Genomic DNA, 16503 nt, shown 5'->3' on the forward strand with positions numbered 1-16503 from the left:
TTGTGTTAAGAGAAAATAACTGATACAGTGAAGTTAAGTACCAAATCCTAACCAGTTAAAAAGTACAGAACTGCTACACTGACATAGATGTGCTAAATACTGAATCAAATCTAAAAAGTGGGATGGGAGGTAGATTTTGGATACTGGGAAACAAGTGGAGCAATCTATAGAAAAAACCCCCACAGTTACTCAGCTAATAGGAAAATTAGGCATTGAATTTTGCAGTAGATTTTTATTGTAAAATAATGGTCCAGACATGAAGTACAGTAGTCTTTAAAAAGCAAAGTGAAAACAGTTTCTAGTATGGAAATAAAAACTAAAACTAATAGAATATCAAAAGACTATTAAAAAAAAAGTACAAATAATACAGAAATGGTTGACTTTTGTTGTTTTTTAAAAATACTTTAAACGAGACTGAAATTGTTTATTTAACATAAAATGGTCTTATAATTCTATTTATATTTTTGTTGTACTTGGTCTAATGCCATGCTCCAGAATTTTGATGTAATCTTTATTCCAGAAATCCCCAATGAGGTAATCCCATAGACTATATGGGTAATCCTGATGAATTCTTGTCTTAACACATCAAAACCCTGCACAAATCGAAGAACCAAAGAATAAAAGAGAGGGGCGTCAGTGGCAAACGGCAGAGGGCAGCAGCACGCAGATGCAGCATTGAGCTTTTCCAAACTAAAGAAAAGAAAAAGAAGTTACACGCAGCGTAAACAACAATAAGGAAGTGGCTAAATGAGATAGTCACGCTAAGTATATCTAGACAGGCTTCTTATTTAGACTTATGTAAGACGAGATTGTAATGGAATAGTTTTAACATTCAAACGGTGAGTATATCCTATTTCATGCATATACTTTTCCGCTATGGCTCTATGCTAAACACAAGCTAACTACAGAGCTAATCAAAGCTAGCATTGTGACGTTTTGGTCAAAGCAGAAAAAAAAAAAAAAAAAACACTGGCAAGCTTTGTGTAGTTTCTTCTTTTGTTTCTTGTGAAGTCAAAACTGTAATGCCAACATTTTATCGCATATTCAAAGCGGATATTACTCTTTTTTTATTTGTATGTTTTCCTACAGATAGCAATGGAGGGCTCCAAGTCGTCGAGCACCACCATGCAGGTTAGCTTCGTCTGTCAACGGTGCTGTCAGCCACTTAAACTGGACACATCCTTCAATGTGCTCGACCGAGTCACTATCCATGAACTTATTGGTATGTACGTCTTCAATGATAGATCGTTGACGCTACGAGGTGTAACAGATGCTTTGCTCTACATTGTGGTTATCTGTGACCTTTTTTCCTTCTCAGCCCCGCTGGTCACAGTGACCTCAAGCAAGCAGGCTGGAAGCTGTGAAGTGGAGGCAGCACCAGAGGTAGATTATTGCTCATCATTACACTCGACTGAATACGTGTGTAGCTGTTTAAATTCTCATCGACTCAGACGTTTTGTCTACTATCAAGGACACTGAATGGGAATCAGTGCAATTCACAGGGGAGAATGTTTGTGTTATCCACCCACTCTCACCCATTATGCTTGTTCTTATAACCACTAAATCCACTTTCAACTAGCTTGTGAAAGGTATGTGGTTAAAGTTTTCACACCATGTTCAAGAACATCCACTGTGCATCTGACATAACACAGAGGCAAACAGGGAGAAATATACAGATAGTCAGAGAAATACTTTGAACTGAGTTCAATAATCACCCAGCTCGATTTTCTGGCATCCCTAAATATGCCCAAAATGTATAATTTAATAACATTACTTTCTTTTTGTTTCTATCCTGTAACTGTAGTTGCTGCTCATAATTACCTTTTGCGTTTTTCTTCTAGGAGACATTTGTGGAAAACAGTCAAGATGGAGTGTCAAGAAAATACATCCCTCCTGCACGGTAAGCAGCCAGGATCATTCATTTTTGGAGCAGCACGGAGTAAATATGATTACAATGATAATTTGTTTAGGCATTGATGTGCTTATAAAAACAAAACAAAAAGCAGAATATCCTTCAAAGTTGATACAATTGCTTAATCTTGATTCATTGTCTCTTTTTTTTGTTTTTTTTTTTCTTTTTTTTTTAAGGATGATGTCAACTGAGAGTGCTAACAGCTTCACACTAATAGGAGATGCATCTGATGGTGGCACCATGGAAAATCTTAGTCGTAGACTCCAGGTGATTCTTATCTTCATGCATTAAATAAGACAAAAAAAAAAAAAAAGAAGAAAAGAATATGAAAATGCTGTGTAACAAAACAAAGTGACACTTTTGCTTGTCACCCTGTTCCTCTTAGGTAACCAGTGACCTTTTTGACATCATGTCAGGCCAGACAGATGTAGATCACCCACTGTGTGAGGAATGCACTGACACACTGCTGGACCACCTGGACACACAGCTTAACATCACAGAGAATGAGTGCCAAAATTACAAGTGAGTTGGTGCCCTGTTGAGTTTAATCCTGATAGAAAGTTGCTGTAAAAAAAACTTTTTTCAATAATCTATTTTCAGGCAGTGTCTGGAGTTGCTATCAAACCTACAGGTGGAGGAAGAAGAGACCCTACTGGCTGAGCTGCAACAGCTGAAAGAGCAGGAGGAGGCACTGGTCCAGGAGCTGGAGGCTGTGGAGGAGCAGAGAGCTGCTGTGGCACAGGATCTGGCCCAGAGCAGGATCCAGTCTCAGCAGCTAGATACAGAGGAGTTACAGTGAGTGGTCTAGTAGTGGTATAAGGAGGTGGTCTATTATCTATACAGCATCTAACTGTCCCATGTTTTCCTATGGCTCTGTGGTACAAGGTACCAAAAGGAGTACAGTGAGTTTAAACGACAGCAACTAGAGCTGGACGATGAGCTGAAGAGTGTTGACAACCAAATGCGTTATTGCCAGATTCAACTAGATCGACTAAAGAAGACCAACGTTTTCAATGCAACATTTCACATCTGGTACACACATACTTGTTTATGCTCACAACTCAAGTTTATCCACAAATAAATAGTGAATTAGGAAGATTTAATTTGGATTAAGGAATCAAAGTCTGTCGATTTTAAAGTCTGAAACATCTTTTCCAGGCATAGTGGCCAGTTTGGTACCATCAACAACTTTCGACTGGGTCGACTTCCTAGTGTTCCTGTGGAGTGGAATGAGATCAATGCCGCCTGGGGGCAGACGGTACTCCTGTTACACGCTCTGGCCAACAAAATGGGACTGCGTTTTCAGAGGTACCCAAATTATTTACTTTAATTTTTGTGTAGTTTTATCTTAGCACATTATCTCTTTTTTTTATGTTGCTTCTGTTCACCTCATTTGTTCAGCAGAATCTTTTCAGCATTATCACAATTATTTAGTATTTCCATTATGGTTTTGTCAGTCTACATACCAATAATCTTTAACTCAACCACCTTCTTTGTCTCCAGATATCGTCTTGTCCCATATGGAAACCACTCCTACTTAGAGTCACTTACAGACAAGTCAAAGGTAACACAGAATTCTTCTATGAGACTCTCACCATCAGCATTTCAGCAGTCATCCAGGTGCTAGTTCTTTGCTTTGATTCTCCAGGAACTTCCACTGTACTGCTCAGGTGGCTTGAGGTTTTTCTGGGACAATAAGTTCGATCATGCCATGGTGGCTTTCCTGGACTGTGTTCAGCAGTTCAAAGAAGAGGTGGAAAAGGGAGACACTGGTTTCTGCCTTCCATACAGGTCAGATACCTGCAGACTGCATGTTTTCCACCACACCTTTGCAACTATTTAAAATAAACCTGTAAATATCTTTGAGATTTTAATGCTATTGCAGATTATCTGCAAAGATACAAAATTAGCTTACCATGTAGATGAGGCAAACATGACAATAAGTACATTTTTGAATATTAAAACAAGCTTTAAAACAATAAAATTTATGGATATGCAGTAAATAATTTTGTTGGCATTGAACTTTGTGGATTCTGCTCACTGTCCTACCTCCTGCTCAGTGTTTCTTATAGCTTTCATTGTGCAGGGTGTTGTTTTTACCCTCCAACAAAAGAATCTTTAAGACCTTGTGTTTGTTGTCACCATATGAACAGATTTTGATGCTACTAGTCACAGATGAGATGTTTAACTGATCAGAAGGATTAGATGAGGTCCAGATCTTAAGACTTTTGTGTTAATTCATCTGTTCAACCCTAGCTTCGAAGATTTTATGTTTCTGTTTGTTATTTATCATGAAGTGATAGCTGTAAATGGTTGTTTTATTTCTGTTCCCCTACTGTGTCTCAGGATGGATGTGGAGAAGGGGAAAATTGAAGATACTGGGGGCAGTGGAGGCTCTTACTCCATCAAAACTCAGTTCAACTCTGAGGAGCAGTGGACCAAGGCGCTCAAATTTATGCTCACCAATCTGAAGTGGGGATTGGCCTGGGTCACCTCACAGTTCTACAACAGATAAACCTACTGGACTTCATATATTGACTCTGCAGTTATGCGCACCTGATACATGGTTTTCTTATGATTCATGAATGGGATATGTAGCCTAAGGAAAAGAAAAAAACATCCTGCACCATTTTACAAGTTTTTACTGGATTGAGAGATTTTCAAGATCATCAGTTTAGGACCATACTCTTTCCAATAAATGTCATTTTTCCTGAAAAGTGGTTATTATAATTTGTGGGTTTCTTTTGGGGTGATTAAAAGACTGAACCCCCAGTTTATTAACAGTTCTAATCAATAACAGCAATTTTCTGAAAACGTCACACCAAATTAATGTCATGACCCACTTCATATGAAGATTGTGGTGAAAGGAAAGTTTCAAGGTTTTATTTAAGGTATTGAATTTCCCATGTTGCACTGAAATGTTTAAATCGCTCCTCACAGTGAAGTATTTGATTACAACAAAATATTTAGAGTATGTCAATATATTAACACTGAATACAAATACTAGACTTGTTCTGCATACTCTTAAAAACAGTTAAGAAATGCATTCATTCATCAGCTTTGTGTTCATACTCTTATTAGTTAAGATATGCAACTTTTAACTGTGGGACTGAATAAATTATGCTGTGAAAAAATGTCTGCTTTGTAAAATGAAATATACTTAATGTTGATGTAATTGCTAAACTTGACACAATGTATTTGCACTGCCCATACCTCCCCACCTATCTCAAACAGAACAACACAACAAAGTTAACCAAATGCCTTTTAATGGTTTCATTCATTTTTTGAGCTGAGTCTTGCCTCACAACACTCACACATTAGAGGGGGTTCGTTTCATGGAAAAATATGGACTTTATCGAAATAATAAGCCAAGTTCCAGTTTTCAAGTAAACTTAAAGGAATAAAAAGATAAAAATCTTACAACTCTTTTCATTTTCAGCTCTCCCCTGCATCACTTCACAGATGAATCTGTGATGGTGCCCTGTTAACAAAACAGGCCGTGACCCACACACAACAATCACTCATTACTCTCAGGAGATCTCCCTAAACACCTCACAGTTTTTATTTCAGACGGGGATATATATTTAAAACTAAATACTCTAAGAGTTTGAGATGATGAATTATAAGCATTGTGGGAGGAAATTTATTTATTGCCTCCTTCTCTAAACCTTCTATCATATGGACATGTGATTTTTTTTCCACACAGCATACATCCGGGTCTGTCAGTTGTGCAATTTTTCCAGATGGTTGTCATTTGGAAAAAAAGTAACTTGAAATGAGCCAAGTTTATTAGTGCATGCATATGGGCAAATCTTTGGGTTCTTGTGAGCCCACAAATAGAGGCTGGCCCTTCATTTTTACCATGCCTGGACAACAGTGGTGGGCACATTTATTACTCCATTACCACAACATTCACCTTTCTGCTTCCATTAACACTTTGATGATCCCTCCTTCCCATCATGCCCTTCAAAGGAGGAGCTTTTTCAGTGCAATGTCTCTGTGCTGCTTTTTTCCTCTGTGGAATTTTACTTTTTTTTTTTTTTTTTTTTTCTATCAGCCAACCTCAGCTGGAGGCACTGCTGCTGTAGCAGCTGGATGTGGATGGACTGGGGGGCACCAAAGTTGTGCTGCTACCCAAGGCTTTACGAATATGTGGCATTAGGAAGGGGTCACTGGCCAACTGCAGCACATCCACACGGTCCTCCTTGTGGTAGGCCAGGCAACGTCGAATGAAGGCCTAAAAAAAATTTTAAAAAAAAACGTAAGGAAGGTCACATAATTTATCTCTGGATCCAATTTTTCATTCTCAGCCTCTGTTAAATTATACACACTTGAGAAATATTTTGTTTATTTTACTGTTGTATTCTATGAGCAGGAAATACTGAACTTATGGGGCAAGAAACTAGCAAACAGACAATGTTTCAAGGTATAAATTTTGATGGAACCAGATGAGAACTGCACCTTTGCTTCTGTGGTGATCACAGGTTTGGGGGGAAACTGCACCTCAGTAGCTTTCAGTATGGTGTTTTCCTCGAGGATATCCTGCTGCGACTGGTTATGACCAAATGGCTTGAAATGTGTCAGAAGGCAGTCAGCTAACAGGTGGTTTTAAAAAACATTAAAAAATATAATCTGTTATGGCATGCAGATCAGTGGTTACCTTGCGCCCATATAAGCTCTGGTAGAAGATGACTCCTAATGACCAAACATCCACTTTGTTGGATATTTTCGGAGGATGTTTCCCAACTACAAAGCACTCGGGTGGCAGATACCTGTGAGAAACAGAAACCACAACAAAAGATTTTCCCTGATATGTTTTCTACAGACTTTGTAAGTGAAAATGAGATACAAATTCAGTAAACAGCATTAAAAGATTGTACATTGTCTTTACAAAATTGTGGACCCATTCATTGAAAAATGCAATGACATTACCAGTAGGTCCCTGCTCCCTGTGAGGTCAGCTCCATGCCATCTGCAGAGTTGTAGCTGTCCTCATCCATGATCTTAGACAAGCCGAAGTCAGTGATCTTTATCTCACCACTGGCTGTGCCATTAACCAGCAGGATGTTTCCTATAAATAAAACATAATCAATTAAAATAGGCTGCCTATGACTGTCCCCTGGGTACTGTAGAACTGCATAGATCCATTAAACTCCAACCAGGCTTGAGGTCATAGTGGATGATGGGTGGTCGAATCTGATTGAGGTACTTGAGGGCACTGACAAGCTGCATGACGATGGAGCGGCCTTCCTTCTCTGTCATTGACTTATTCTGTTTCAAGTAGAAATCCAGGTCATTGCCTTCGCAGTACTCTAGAACGGTGCAGAATCTGCAAGAAATAATACAAACATTAAAAGGCTGCCATTGATCAGCTACTCTCACAAAAGATGCCCAAGAGTCACATGTTTAAGCATTAAGATCAGCAAACTATTTTATTAAACTCATGAAATGTTAACCAAATCTACAGTATAGCCAGTATGTCAGATTCAGTTAAAAATGACTGGATTTATGTAGTGATATACACACTCTGCTTTACTTCACTCAGCAATCTATATGAAGGTTAATATTGAACATTTTTCTCAAAAACAGACAACCATAGGTGTTATGTAGCATGAGGTACTCACGAGTCCACGTTGATTGAGAAGTAGTCGTAGAGTTTGACTATTCTTGGATGGTCAAGTTCTTTGTGGATCCTGTATTCTCCACAGGCATGTCTGAAAACATCAATGGCTGGATTAATGATTTGAGCTTGTCCGTTCAGTGACATTAAAAGCCTCTTTCAGGATTTAAGATTAATGGCGATATATTTCATTACAGGCATTTCGGTGATGTGTTTACGCTGTAAAAAATAAACAGTTTCAGATTTACTTGTGGTAGTTTTCCTTCTTCTCCTCCCTCCAGTTCTTGTTAAGTTGATGAATTTTAATGGCCACATATCTCTGTTCAGTAAAATCAAAAGCCTGCAGAAGAGAAATGGCATGTTCGCAAATCCAGTCGGTAAGAATGGTGTAAAGCTGCAATGCTGCAAATCTCTCTCCAACATACACAAACCTTTCCATGTGTGACTCAAAAGTACAAGTTTGTAAAACAAAAAAGAAAAATTGGTGTTTAAAAAGGAGATATAGGCTACATAAATGGAGGATACTTACTTTAAAAACTTCACTAAAACCACCTCTTCCAAGTAAACGTAACAGCAGATATCGGTCATTCAGTGTGGGATGGTCTTTAAACCTGCAGAAACATTTGTTACACAGATGAACTTCAAGCCGTCTCATTTTAAATCAATTAAAAAGCTGAGTTTGAGTAAAGTATATAAAACTATTGAAACGCACTGTGAGTTGTCCTCATTGTGGATTCTCTTAAGCTCCCGTATGTGCAAATTTCTAACCCGCTCCAGCTGTTCAAGCTCTGCCTGGACCTCTGCTTCTTCCTGCATACAATCGCAACAATTGATCAATCATCTCATTAAGTTATCATTCATCTCATTCAAAATTTAAAAAAAGCACAGAAAGGTTAAAAAGTAAGCCGGGCACCTTTTTTAAACGACCGATTCGAAGTTTGAAAATCTCCTCTTGCTCACGGTAATCTGCCAGGGACAACCTGTGTGATATATACGATCAATGATATGCTGACCTACCTTGATAATTATGTGGAAACACACATACATGACACTCGAGCAAATAAAAAATAAAAAAAAAACCCTTGCAGGTATCAGATGTCAGTATAAGCTTCATTAGACTTTATGTTGCGTGCAAGGACTTGTGAACGACGCTCAAGCTGCTGTGTGTGCTCTTACGTTTCATTTTCCTGGCCATTGCTTCTGCTCTTTCGTTTGTTCTGTTCCACGTTGGGTGGTGGTGTTGAGGCCATGGGTGGTTTCCTTTTCCCCAGCAGCTTCCTCTGTCTCTCAATGTCCTCCCGCTGTGAGTTGATTCGCTCCTGTTGTCTATGACGCAGAAAACAATCCAGTTTGAACATTTTTGGTTCGTAAATTGGGCTAAATACAAACAAATATCTGTGGCTCTCTCTAACGTGCTGACTTGATAAGGTTTTGGAAGGCGTATCCATCCGTCCACTGCTCTGTGAAAGAAGCTCCGTGGCGTACGGTGGTGAAATGACCTAAACGAAGGCGATCCTGCATGCTCTTGTCTCTGCATGCCATTTTCTCCTGTTTTGACTTACAAAGAGATAAAAGGTTAAAACTGCACAAGCATAATTTAAATAAAATGGATGTTGTTGATTTTCTCTATACCCACAATCGTAAATAGTTAAGTCCTCATGTGTACCACAGAAAAAAAAATGGCTGTGCTTGGTTTTACATTCTGTAACAAAGACATCTTATGCTTCTGCAAATCATTTTCACACCAACCTTTTCAATTAGCAACTTCTTGCTCAAGGTCATACACTTGCTAAGCCGCTCTTTGTAGCGCTCGAGCATCTTCTGTTGCTCATCTACTTGCCGCCTCAAGTCACAGTTAGCCTGCAAATACAAACAAAAGAGGTCTAACATCTAATTCTTAATACAAGAACCCACACTTTGTTTGTCTGCAAAGTGATATTTTTCATTAAAAAACAGTGATGCGGCTTGCATTAGTTTTACATTTATGTAAAAAAACGCCACAATGATGTAAATTAGGATGTCATTCATGATGAACTGCAAATAGACCAGAGCTGTTATGGCAAGCAGAAGCAAACTGGACTCTGATGATCAAGACACATCTGTAAAAGAGCTTATTTTACTTTAGAAATCTAAATTTGTTCATGCACTTCACTGAGTGACTTTTATTTGATTATTTGCATTTGTGAGCTCAAATCATAAAAAGCTAAGAACCGAAATTTGCTTCTTTTTTCTACTTCAAATACTCAAAACTTAAGTCAAACTTGTAAGATTTTCATAACTTAAAGAATTTCTCTTACTCTCAGCAGGTCGTCTATTCTCAATTCCTTTTTCTCCAGGTCAGAATTTTTGGCCTTTTCCAGTGCGGTCAGTTTCAGCAGAGTTAGATCTGACTGGAAGTACAGCAAACATATAAACAAACAAACAGTTAGCATGTTACTCTATTAAAATTATACATTTATATATTATCTAAAACAAAGTATTCAATCTTTAAAACTCAAACCTCATTCTGAAAATGATGTAAATTCAGTCTGAGCCCTTCAAATTTTGACATATGCTTCTAGTGTCAACATATTATCCAACAATACAATTTATCTAAACTTTTTTTTTTACTAAAAAAATGCAGTTCAGGAAAAAATATGGCAAAGTATAAAAGTACAGCCACACAAATACTTCTTTTATCAAACTGATACCACAATGAAAGAAACATCAGGCTTCATGGTTTCAAGTTGTGATTCAGGTTATGCAGTTACCTGGATGGCTTTATGTGAGCAGGAGCGTGTAGGAGCCGTCTTAAATGAGCTGCAAGATGAGGAGTCTGTGTGGGCTGAGCCTGTGGACGAAGGACTGCCGTCCTGAACATACATTCCAGAAAAACAGGAATAAAGTATATGAAATGTGGCAGTCATGAATAAAAGACAGCAATGAGAGATGTCAAAAGAGCAAGATGGAAGATAATCCAACAACTACTGAGGCTACTAAGATCAACAGAACTGATTATTTACTCAAAAAGGAAAGAAAAACGTTTTGAACTAAAATAAAAAAATAAAATAATATGGCTTTCCATTTATTATGTTGGAAGGCAGAAAAATATACAGTGAACTGCATGACAATAAACTGCATAGAATAAACAATGTTTGCAGTGAGATTGCAAGAAATGAACCCAAATATTTACATCACTGATTCAGGACTGCTACAATCTTTCCTTTTTCCCAGATAAAAGCGGTTTTCCAGAGAGCCTTTTTAAAATCAATGTGTCAAAAAATACCATCTTTGACTGCAAATATCTTATATATATATCTTATAATCTTATAATATCCTGTAAGATATTTTGAAGACAGTTCTGGAAAAAACACAGTTAATTCATTATTACTGGGTTCTATTACATACTTCTGTCAGTCATTTTCTGAACTCCTTCGTCCAATTAAGGGTCATGGGAAGCTGGAGCCTATCCCAGCAATCATTGGGTAAGAGAAATGGTCCACTCTGGACAAGCTGCCAGTCCATCACAGGACCAATACAGAGCAACAAACAACTCTAATCTAACATGCATGCCTTTGGACAGTGGGAGGAAGCCAGAGTACCCAGAGAGAAATTGTGCAAACACATGCAAATTCCACATAGAAAAGCCACTGTTCAGGCCTCCCCAAACCGGGGCTCAAACCAACAATCTTCTTGCTGTGAGACCACAGTGCTAAACGCTACGCCACCGTGCAGCCTCTATAACATATTTGCATATAATAAAATATGTGTAAATGCCATGCACACAGCCCAATGCACATTTTATATGACCAAAGCAGTAAGCAATGACATGATAATGTTACACTGGCCAGTTATATAATGCACATGCAGCTTGCAACAGTCAAAAATGAGAAAACATAGCTTGTCACAACAACTTTTCTTTTTTAGTTCTTTCCATGAAATAAGTCTCTGCACAGATAAGCATTAAAAATTATCATTCTGTAACTATAACTTGACCTATATACACACCTGAGGCATCATTTAATGTGAAAAGTGGCTTTCTACACAGCTGTGTTTCAATCAATCTAGCATCAAGAGTCCAGTTTTCCTGCAGTCAAAGTCACCGTTTTAAAACATAACTTTCTCACACGCTGTACTTCTGTGCAATGTGACACTGAAAGTCATTAAACATGCACTCACTTTAAGAGCCCCTTTATTATAAAAAACTATTTACATGTTGCTCAACTGTGATGAGAACAGATATCATGTTAACATATGATGAATGAAAATGGCAGGTGAAAAGGATTTAAATTCAGAAACATTGTCATTGTCAACTCTGCATTCTGACACGCTCACACCAACATAATCACCACACTGTCCTCCTGTGTCATTTTCTTCTTCGTGTGACACTTAACAGTACAGTAAGTTTATCCTTGTTCTGAAAATAAGAGTTTATTTTACATGACTGTCTTGTTTGAAGTCTTTTTTTTAACAGATATAAGTTCTGTTAAATTAACATTTCAAACAAGTGTTTCTCCAACCCAGCTCAATTTGTAGAATATTGTTCTGACTTGTATTAACCAGCTCATTTTTACTAGAAGTTGTGACAGAAAAGCTGACAAGCAAAGAGCAAAGCAGATGAAAGCCATGAGGATGGATGCTGGTGCTCACCGGAGGATAAGACAGTGAGTGCTGTGAGAAGGAGCGCACCAGCATGGGGATGCCTCGCGCAGGACTGGTGCCAGAGCCGCTGCTACCAGCAAACTGGCCATGGAGTCATTGACAAAGAGCACAGGCACAAAACAGAAAGAAAAAGGACAGAGTGGTTATTCAGAAAAAGATGAATGAAGCAACTTGCTGAATCTGTCAGAACATGTGGGGTGAGATGGTAAAGACTGAGGGTGATTTGAAACAATGCAAAAACCAAAACAAAACAAAACGGGAAAAAAAATGCAACTCAAGTAAATTGCATTAAATAGGAGTACCAATATCATCCCAATTCAGCTCGTACTGACCTCAAAATAATCCCCTGTTCTGTGCAACCTTCCCTTTCCTATAAAGAAAAACACACATACAAAAGTTTAATATGACTCTTCTTTGATTTAAAGGTTCTGCCTGCACCAATAGCAAAGGAATAATCAAAGTGAAACCAATGTTAGCTGAATATATGTGAATATAGAGTTATTACTGCTGGAAACTACTAATTTGGACAGTTTATCAGAAGACAGGTTGGACTTGCCTTGGCTGTTGCTGTCAAAGGGATCTCCCTTTCTCTTCCTGCTTCTCTCATTGGTCTTCTTCTCTGGTGTCTGACATGAGCATGAAATTATGTTGAAATAGCCATATTGATAAAATGGCAAAAAAAAACCAAAATAAATTTAAATAAAAGAGGGCAAGTATTGTGGCATTAACATGCAGAAAGTATTAAATAAAAATGTATTAGTAAATCCTTAAACATATCTGACTGTAATTTCAGCTAAATCCAATTATGTATTTTTCTTACAATTCTACAATTCATACCAAACCTAACCATGATTGTATTATTTAATTTAAAATACATACTTTTAATATCTCTTTTTGATTTTATTTTTATTTTTTTTACTATATGCAAAGATACATAAAAAGAATAACATTAATAAGAACGTTTCTGAATAATTCTGGTTTCACATACATACAGTCGAAAGGAAATTACATTTTTGTAACTCTATGATAAAATACTCATGTCAAAAACAAAAAGTTGAAACTTAAAAAAAAAAAAAAAAAAAAAAAAAAAAAAAGGTTAATAAACTGTCATATTCATTAGTCCAAGAAAGCTCCACTAATAAAAACAAATCTAAACCACGACCAAATGTTAGGTAGTGCACAAAGAGGACTAGTAGACAGTCAGTTGGTCACTTTTCATTTTGTCTGAGTGGACTTTTTTCATCTCAACCAACCTCTAGTTCCTTGTCACTGAGCGATCCTGCACTGCACAGAGACTGGTTTGATGATTCACTGTTGGCTGAACTCTATAATGAAGGAAGTGAAATGGTCCGATTGATTAGTCATGTGCCACTCTTCTGAGTAGAACAGAAAAAGAATGAACAGCTACATGCTATACTATATCCTATCTCATACTAAAATGCAGTTTCCAAGCACACCAAATAATCACTGCTCTTATGAGAAATGATTTCAAATCAAATTTTTGCTACACAATTGTCAATTTTAAAACAATGTTTAAAGCAGTAATTCTTCAATGTTTTTGAAAAGTATCTAATTTTTACTGGGATTCCAGCTAATGCACCTCTCAATTGTAGTGCTTAAAGGATTGGCTCCAAGTTAAAATAATAAGCCAGGGCACAACAATGGGCATATAACACATATCTCAGTGTTAATCTGCAAATCTTCCAACCACATCCAGCTGACTAGCTTATGAGACTAAGAAGAAACAGCAGGCTTACTGGGGCAGCAGGCTAATGCTTTTAAGGCCTGCTGGTTCTCTGCTGCTCAAGGTCACACAAACAGCCAAGAAAATTCTCTCAGTCTCCCTATTAATTTGTACACTTCACATATTTGTTGCAATGTTTCAATTGGTAGTTTGATCCACTCTTAAATGTAGTCCATATACTCGCAGTCAAATATAATTGTGTTCCAATACCCCAGCTAGCATGCCTTACAATTTATTTTGGAGCAGTATATAGGCCAGACATAAATAACTATTTGTTTTAAGGGACTGCCATTTTCTCACCTACACACCCACAAAGCATAGCACACAACAAATTCTGTAAGCTTCAAATGCTGTGCCATTTCAGTGTCATAGTCTCAAATGAAACAAAAGGCTGCTGGCCAGGTCCCGGATCACCCAAAACAGAGCTGGTCTTGTTTCATCTTTCGCACAAAAACAGATCATTCCTTTAAATGAAACTCCTAGATTCTGAGCAAGGAAAACAAAGACTTTGGAGCTTTTCTAACCTTACTAACGTAGAGGACAAAACTGCTCGATGTAAATTGGGAGAAAACTGCTAGGATGTAAATTGGGAGAAAACTGCTAGATACAGTTTTGTGTCTCCCAAGTTGGACTAATTAACATAGAAAATCAGACATCACTATAGTTCCCTAAACTGATTTCTTTCAAAAACACAATATACAAAAAATAACCTGTCTAAATCCTATTTAAAGCTTAACTTTGACAGAAACAATCCCCATTAACAATTAAATATCTTAATGAGCAGTTATACTGTTATACCAACCTTGGGCAAGCCAACTCCAGTGAAGCGAGCCTCAAGCAGTTCCTGCCTGCGTGGATCCAGGCTGAGAGTCTGGCTATGAAGTCCTTCCATCATGACTAGAAAGAGAAATACAGAATATATAAAACTATTCTAATGGGTACCACTATAAAACTAACACGGTCAGTTTCTCACACGACATATGAAAACTGTACAAATGTTATGTTTATGTATGCAACAGAAAACTAGTAAAATATTAAAGAAATTATTTTGATCAATTCAAATGAAATCCCATTCATTATTGCATGCTAAACTGTTAAAAGTCAATTTAATGACTGTGATGCAAGGCTTTGCTCAAATGATAAATAAATAACTAAGGAGAGACACTGAATCTGGGCATTGCATAACCAAGTCAAAAAGGACATGGAGGAATAAGGATCAGATATTATTATATTATTACCATACACAAGATCTCTGTTTGACATTATTCGGGTTTTCATTAATTATCGACAGACTAACTAGAGAGCCAATAAGTGACATTTAATGGTGAATGCTCGACAAATTAAATGGTCATAGTTCTGGCCAAGAAGCCTAACAATCTTATTGACTTGTTTATCAAAACAATGCGAGGAAACAACCCTTACGTGGCCTCATCTCAACTCTCATGACAAAGCCAATGATTCACTTATTTGATCTGATGTTTGTACGAAACTGACTGCATACAAGTTGGTTTCACAACCACAGAAATACTATGTACCAACAAGCAGATGAGGAATGCCAAACTTGGCTATCGCTAACTATATTAATTAAATTCTTACCTATAGTTCAGCACCACCAACTAAAAGCATAACACTACATTACACTGTGAAGTTATTATGTTGCAGTCAACAGTTGAAATTAGTAATGGCAGTTAGGATTACACTGGTTATTAAACAATAGTTAAGGTTGTGAGGTTAGATACCCAAACTAGCTGGCGTCATGCAGTGTAGCTAAGGTTAACATTAGCTATAGCAGAAGTCTCACCTGGAAAACCTTTAGCAGTTTTCACAACCGCTGTCAGTCGCAAATGAGATGTTGTCCGTCCATGCGGTCACAGCAAAGTACTTAACAGCTCCAGGTCCAACACGCCCCAACTAACATGGTCTGAATTAAATAATCCATTTACAATTCTGTCGAATTCAGGTAAGACATTTGTTAGCTTAGCTTAGCTAATGCTAGCTACACGAAGCAGGGTGGCTGGCTCCTGCTGGTGTCATCCGGACGGGAGGCCGCGATCCTCGGCGTTTCCTTGACTGTGTTATAGTCCCTGCACGGGGAGGTAAGGAGCTGTCAATGCTATGAAGCCTTTTGACAACAGCTGTCACATTTCTGTTTCATTCGGTCAATCTTTTGACATCATCGAACATCTACTCCAGGGACAGTAGCCTTGTTAGAGTCCATTCTGTAACTGATAACAAAAGATCATAACCCTTTGCTCCACGGCTGCATGAGGTTCCAGAGACAGATGATACTGATGCTTCCCTAGAGCAGGTTTAACACTTACTATGACCTCCTCTCTGCTCAGAGGCACCCTTGAACACATAACGCATTGTTTGCAAGATTAAAATTCAGCGAAGAAGAAAACTTGCCCAGACCAGCAGACGTCCAAAGACCCTGAAAAACATCATAATAATTTAACAAGGTGTGTTTGGAAAGATAAGTAAATTGTCTAAAAAAAAAAAAAAAAAAAAAAAGCACATTTAAAGTAAAGGATATGTAAGTCCTGCTCAACCTCAAAATTCTGTAGGAGGAAAAAAAAAGAAAAAAAA

The 16503-nt window shown here is 37.7% G+C and overlaps 2 protein-coding genes across 3 annotated transcripts; one reads left to right on the forward strand and one right to left on the reverse strand.

Annotated features, from left to right (window-relative positions):
* Positions 1-704: 704 nt before the first annotated feature.
* On the forward strand, positions 705-5024 carry becn1 (beclin 1, autophagy related). The gene is made up of 12 exons (XM_079260680.1): positions 705-839; positions 1090-1222; positions 1319-1383; positions 1842-1900; positions 2089-2179; positions 2298-2434; positions 2513-2707; positions 2798-2944; positions 3071-3220; positions 3416-3476; positions 3561-3703; positions 4259-5024. The coding sequence occupies exons 2-12, from the start codon at positions 1096-1098 to the stop codon at positions 4425-4427; spliced, it is 1344 nt and encodes a 447-aa protein (XP_079116806.1). The 5' UTR covers positions 705-839; positions 1090-1095; the 3' UTR covers positions 4428-5024.
* A 151-nt stretch (positions 5025-5175) lies between these two features.
* LOC306771512 (serine/threonine-protein kinase tousled-like 2) lies at positions 5176-16205 on the reverse strand. 2 transcript variants are annotated; one of them, XM_079260678.1, is made up of 21 exons: positions 15719-16205; positions 14720-14814; positions 13427-13498; positions 12730-12799; positions 12506-12543; positions 12162-12254; positions 10283-10384; positions 9830-9922; positions 9282-9392; positions 8953-9089; positions 8709-8858; positions 8446-8512; positions 8245-8342; positions 8062-8143; positions 7781-7872; positions 7537-7626; positions 7072-7241; positions 6845-6983; positions 6573-6684; positions 6374-6481; positions 5176-6149 (listed from the first exon to the last, which is right to left on the reverse strand). In XM_079260678.1, exons 2-21 carry the CDS (start codon positions 14810-14812, stop codon positions 5976-5978), a joined length of 2091 nt encoding a protein of 696 aa, XP_079116804.1. In that variant the 5' UTR covers positions 14813-14814; positions 15719-16205; the 3' UTR covers positions 5176-5975. The 2 variants fall into 2 exon arrangements, with proteins under 2 accessions (XP_079116804.1, XP_079116805.1); XM_079260679.1 differs by lacking the exon at positions 12162-12254.
* Positions 16206-16503: the final 298 nt, after the last annotated feature.

This window comes from Telmatherina bonti (genome assembly GCF_933228915.1).
Source record: "Telmatherina bonti genome assembly, chromosome: 21".
NCBI lineage: Eukaryota > Metazoa > Chordata > Actinopteri > Atheriniformes > Telmatherinidae > Telmatherina > Telmatherina bonti.